The 6,116-nt window shown below is 47.0% G+C and overlaps 2 protein-coding genes across 2 annotated transcripts in view; one reads left to right on the forward strand and one right to left on the reverse strand.

The window, feature by feature from the left end:
- The window catches only part of plod3 (procollagen-lysine, 2-oxoglutarate 5-dioxygenase 3), a gene marked incomplete in the record, with an annotated part of 10,600 nt that extends 6,594 nt beyond the window's left edge, over nt 1-4,006 (reverse strand). Inside the window, 3 exon segments of the mRNA XM_037976760.1 lie at nt 372-508; nt 1,567-1,658; nt 3,803-4,006. Of these exon segments, the coding sequence (XP_037832688.1) occupies nt 372-508; nt 1,567-1,658; nt 3,803-3,884 (311 nt within the window).
- Nucleotides 4,007-5,091: 1,085 nt separating this feature from the next.
- Nucleotides 5,092-6,116, forward strand: part of LOC108229420 (cytochrome b5 domain-containing protein 1) — a gene marked incomplete at its 3' end in the record, with an annotated part of 3,792 nt that continues 2,767 nt past the window's right edge. Inside the window, 1 exon segment of the mRNA XM_017405093.3 lies at nt 5,092-5,267. Coding sequence (XP_017260582.2) covers nt 5,147-5,267 — 121 coding nt within the window.

Below are 6,116 nucleotides of genomic sequence, written 5' to 3' on the forward strand. Positions count from 1 at the left end.
CAGCCTGAACAACAGAACCGGATCGTTCAGGTTCTGTAGTTTCTTGTTCCAGATCAACACATTTGTCCCTGTCGTTTCCATAGTTACGGCTGCAGGTGGTGTTTCTGACCCTGAGTTCTGACTGTCAGGCAGCAGAACCCGTAGGTTCCCCTCCTTGTTCTGAAAACAGGGAAGTTTTGTTAGAGCAGTAAACCCAGCCTCATGTTTCTGTCACAGATTATCCACCAGAGACACAATAACCTGATTCAGGAACAGTTGAGACAAAGTAGGACAGGTGAGTCTGGTTTCTGACGGGACAAAGAACATGAAGCACAAAGAGACAAAGACGAGCAGGAAGACGTTGCTTATCTGACAGACTCAGCTGAGGTTACCTGTCCACAAACATGATGATCATCTCCTTCTTCTCAGAGTGTTTCTGCAGCTCCTTCTTCAACCATCTGACCTTCTGACCTCCACCCACGGTCCGAGCCACGTCACCACCCTTCCACTCCTCGCCCAGACCCAGAACCTGCACCAAAACATCATGTTCTAACACTTTAAACCCTCAGACACTCTGCTGCTTTCTGCTTCTCCACTGAGGTCTGAGACAGAAGGACAGACAGGGACACGGACAGGTTCAGGTCCAACTCCTTCAGAGGAACCACCTCCTGCCTGCAGCTGAGTCAGGAGGGAAATCCCCTCCCTGTGGTTGGATGGACAGACAGGGATGGACTCCCTGTCTGTCCATCCAACCACAGGGACAGACAGGAAGTCCATCCTGTGTCCGTTTAACTGCAGACAGAAGGAGGAAGTTTCTACAGAGCAACACCATCCATCCATCCATCCATCTACTCATCCATCATCCATCCATCCATCCATCCATCCATCATCCATCCATCCATCCATCCATGGTCAAGTCACAGAGGCCACAGGTCCAGGAGGGAAACCCAGACCTCCTCCTGGACAGTGATGCTGGAGGATCCTAAGGTGTACTCAGGAGAGACAGGTTTTATAAAATCCTTCCAGAGAGTTCTGGGTGTGTCCCGGGGTCTCCTCTGAGTGGGACGTGCCCCGAAAACTTCCAGAGTGTGTGTGTGTGTGTCTGTGTGTGTGTGTGTGTGTCTGTCTGTCTGTGTGTGTGTCTGTCGGTGTGTGTGTGTGTGTCTCTGTGTCTGTGTGTGTGTGTCTGTCTGTGTGTATGTCTGTCTGTGTGTCTGTGTCTCTGTGTGTGTCAGTCTGTGTGTCTGTGTGTGTGTGTCTGTCTGTGTGTATGTCTGTCTGTGTCTGTGTCTCTGTGTGTGTCTCTGTGTGTCTCTGTGTGTGTCTGTCTGTGTGTGTGTGTGTGTCTCTGTGTCTGTATGTCTGTGTCTGTGTGTGTGTGTTTGTCTGTGTGTGTGTTTGTCTGTGTGTGTGTCTCTTTGTGTGTGTGTGTCTGTCTCTGTGTATGTCTGTGTGTGTGTCTGTGTGTGTGTCTGTGTGTGTGTGTCTGTGTGTGTGTGTCTGTGTGTGTGTGTCTGTCTGTGTGTATGTCTGTGTGTGTCTGTGTCTCTGTGTGTCTCTGTGTGTGTCTGTCTGTGTGTGTGTTACCTTCACAGTGTAGTTGAACTCTCTGGCCGTCCTCATGAAGCGGTTGAAGCCGTCCGTCTCCTCCGTTGCTGCAGTGACGATCAGCAGGTTCTCTGTCGGATCAAGAACAGATAATCGGTTCTGGTTCCTGTTCTGTTAATTTGCTGGTTCTTATTTATGATCCTCCTCTCGGAGTCTGTCCACCTGGAGGTTCTCTCAGGGGTTCTGTAGTTTGGTACCAGAACCAATCAAACTACCAACAGTGATGTAAAAGAACAGGAGAGCTGCTGCCAGGTCCACATCAGGTGTTAAAACCTTGTATTCACACATCGTTCCTCTGAGTGTTTCAGAACAATAACTGAGTTTAGATTGATGGAAATCTGTCATAATTTAAAACAGCAGCAGAAGCTTCCTGAGGAGTTTCTGCTGGTTGGAACCTGATGGTGTCAAAAACACCTTCAGGTATTTGTTCCTGTGATGAAGACTCAGCTGCACCTTCCTCCTCGTTTCTTCAAACCTTCAGAACAAAGACTGCACTGAAGCTGGAGCTCCGTCAGGAAGGAGGAGGAGGAGCAGGAGGAGGAGGAGGAGCAGGAGGAGGAGGAGGAGGAGCAGCTCCGTCAGGAAGGAGGAGGTGAAGAGGAGGAGGAGGAGGAGCAGCTCCGTCAGGAAGGAGGAGGTACAGAGGAGGAGGAGGAGGAGGAGCAGCTCCGTCAGGAAGGAGGAGGTGAAGAGGAGGAGGAGGAGGAGGAGGAGGAGGAGGAGGAGGAAGAGGAGGAGGAGGAGGAGCAGCTCCGTCAGGAAGTGAAGATCAGGGTTGCCCTTCTCTTCAGGAGGAAGAGGAATCTGCTGCTCCTCAAAGGTTCTTCAGAGGGTTAATGAGACGAGGAGGAGGAAGGAGACGGGGACAAAGACGTCCTTGTCCTCTCCTCTTCAAACAGGAGTCAGAGGAACTAAAAGCAGCCTCAGGAGGATCTGTGACTCCAGAGGAACCAGAGGAACCGGTCCTCACTGCTTTCTGGGGTCACTGGGTTCTGACGGGTTCTACAGCCTTCAGATATCCCAGAATGCAACGCTGAGAGCAGCGACACCAAGCGTCTGAAAACTTCAGACTGATGCGGAGCTGAGAGAACGGAGCTTCATCCACACAAACAGCTGTTCAAACATCTGGATCCTCACAGAACCTTCAGCAGAACAACTACCCTGTGAGAAACAAACAGGAAGATGAGAGGTCTGACTGGAGAACGTTCTGTAGAACAACCACAGCTGGAACCTACAGAGAACCCAACAAGACTCAGGACCAGGACTTCCTGTCTTTACTGTTTCTATCCTGTAAACCCAGACGTTCTCCGCGATCAGAACCAGAACCAAACTGTCCCGCCCTACAGCAGGACGGTGAACTTTGACCCCTGCCTGACTGTTATGTCAACAGCCTTCATTCCTGCTCACTTCCTGTTTGGAGGACTCAGCTCTTCTTCTCTGGTTCTTAAAGCTGCGTCGACGGCCCACAGTCCTCTGCTTCAGGACAAACACGCTTCAGAAAAATGTTCCTCCAGGACAGGAGCTGCCAACGTGCACGAGCACGTGCACAGGACTCTGCTCCTGTTTCAGCTCAGGAGGCGTTCGACAGGTGAGGTTCACCTGCAGTAATAATAATATAATGCATTTCAGACCCGGGATCAGTCACAAACAAAGTTTAATCTTTGTTATTAATTACACTTTAATTATATAAATATTATTCTGTTAAAGATCTGCAACAATTATTTTAATTTTAACTTCAGATTGTAGAAAGAGCTGAGTCTAACAGTCTAAACCCTTTAAATTATGAAATATATTAATATTAAATGGACAGGCGTCAAACATTTACCTTCTTTTTAATTAACTGATTATTGACTACTAATACTTTACAAACTTTAATAAAAATGTCCATTACGGCTCTGTCAGGAAAAAAAAAGAAGTTTTACTTGATGTGTGACTAAAAAAGTAAATACTATATAATAATTATTATTTTCACAGTTTTCGGATTTTGTCTCCAAACATTAATTTTAGGTCATTTACTAAATAAACTCCTGCTGAATTCAGGCCTGAGTTTCCTCCTCTTGTCTGAACTGAACCTGTAAATCTAATTAAATCCTTTATTTCAGTTTTTATCTCTGTAATTAGCATCAGTTAGCATCAGTTAGCTCAGAGCCCCGGAGCTCCAGCGGCTCACCGCGGTCCGCCTGGCCGACCGGAGGAGCCTGAGCGGCGGCCTCACCTGGGTTCAGTCTCCGCTGTTTGGCCCACGCGGAGCTGAGGAAGCAGAGAGCTCCGAGGCAGAGAAGATAACAGGAGGACATGTTTTCTGTTTGGATAAATCTGTTAAAACCCGCTCCGTTCGGACAGAAACCGTTACTTGGACCGCTTCTTCCCTGCGAGCCGTCCTCAGTCCATCAGTCTCCCTCTGGAGTCAAACATCGCGAGACTTGCAGCTCCGAGATTTTACCATGTCAACACAGGAACCGCGTCTCACGGGTTCAGCCAATCAGAAGCGCGAAAGCTTTGATTGACGTGAAACCAAGCCAATCAGAGGCAGACAAATGGAAACTACGACGCAGTGATGTTTTTTCCTCAGATTCGTCCAACAGGAGAAAGTTGGTGAAAAAGATCTGAATCTTTGCCACGTGTGTGACTTTCTACAGAGGGAGAGACACGGAGACCGGATGGGGACAAAGAGACAGAGAGACATGATGGAGACGAAAAGACAGAAAGACAGGATTAGGGTTAAAGACATTAAATGAAATACATTCAGCTGTAGGGTTATTTATGAGTCAGTAAATGATCTTATGAAACATTTCAAACATCTTTTCTGTCATCCTGCAGCAGCTTCAGGTTCATCTCTGTTTTACTCAGAAATCAGAGATTCTTAACTCTGAAAGTTCGGTCCGGCCCGGCCCGGCCCGGCCCTGCCCGGCCCGGCTCAGCTTCTCCTGATGGTTAGGGATTTCCCTCCTGATGGTTCCGTTCTCCTGACGGTTCTCCTGACGGTTCTCCTAACGGTTCCTCTCGTTCTCTTCACTGTTGGAATCAGGTCCAAACCAGCTGATCCTGAAGGAACTCGTTTCTCTGAGTGAATCTAAACAGATTAAATCCACAAACATCTGGATGCGGATGTTTGACCTCAGCTGCTCAAACAGAGGAAACCTTTCTTAGTTTTTTATCAGGTTCAGTCTGTGAAACATCATTTTCTGTTTAGCTCAGAAAAAGAATAAATTATAAAACAACCTAAATCTATTAATTTAATATCATTTGGTTTGATGACTGTATTTATTTCATGTATGTTCAGATTAAACAAACTGTTGTTTTAATATTATTGAACTAGTGTTTCTTAAACGTTTTATCTTAATTTGACAGCTTTATTTCGTCTTTTGTTTGATTATTTTATTTGTATTTTGATTATTTGTTTATTTATTTGTAAATCTTGGTTCTGCAGGAATCCTGCTGTAAATCAATCATTTTTAAATAAAGTTCATTCAAACTCGGAAGCTCCGCCCCTCCTCGGCCTGCTGTTGCCATGGAAACAGAACACTGACGGACCGGGCCGTTCAGCTCCGTGGTTCTGATGGACCGGCCCCGGTTCTTCACGCCCTCCGAGGTGGCGGCTCACCGAACCGCGGCCGACATGTGGGTGTCCTGTCTGGGCAGAGTGTTGGACCTGAGCCCGCTGATGAGCCGGTTCCACGGTGAGACCCGGGTCGGTCCGATCAGGCCTCTGAGGAAGTCCTGGAATCAGTGATCTGTTGTCTGTTTGACTTATTGGACCGAATCAGAACCGAAGGAAGGTGAAATGTCGGATTATTTCAGTTTCTCATCATTTAAACTCATCCTGCTGCTCAGGTTCAGCTCATTTAGACAAGTTAAACAAAATCTCTGAATGTTGGCAGTTAAAGTTATTTTATAGTTTCATTTAATTAATTTATAGTTTGTTGAAGTTCAGGTTAAATCCCACTGAGTGGACCAACAGCGCCCCCTGCTGGAGAAGATTCATTCCTGCAATATTCATTTAATTCCTAATCTTAAAAAACAAGTTTTCTGTGGATTATTGTCCGGTCAGTTCCGGTGGGGTACGGTGGCCGACAGGTGCCAACAGCCAGACACACACAAACACATGACTGATGCAAACTACACAAAACAAACACAAGAAATTAATTCAAAGAAAAGATGAAGCAAAAGGAAAAAAAAATACCACAAACAAATCCTCAAAATAGCAGTGAGTTAGAAAAAAGCTGCAAACTTAAAAACAGAAGAGCTCCAGACCACCAGGAGGACTGCAGGTTGGACTCAAAGGTGTCCTCCTGCTGTCTGTCCCAGTGCTGGCAGGGAGACACCTGTGTCCTCCTCCTCATCACTATACTCCCTCCTCCTCCTCATCACTGTACTCCCTCCTCATCATCACTGTACTCCCTCCTCCTCCTCATCACTGTACTCCCTCCTCCTCCTCATCACTATACTCCCTCCTCCTCCTCATCACTGTACTCCCTCCTCATCATCACTGTACTCCCTCCTCCTCCTCATCACTGTACTCCCTCCTC

This window comes from Kryptolebias marmoratus, linkage group LG7 (genome assembly GCF_001649575.2).
Source record: "Kryptolebias marmoratus isolate JLee-2015 linkage group LG7, ASM164957v2, whole genome shotgun sequence".
NCBI lineage: Eukaryota > Metazoa > Chordata > Actinopteri > Cyprinodontiformes > Rivulidae > Kryptolebias > Kryptolebias marmoratus.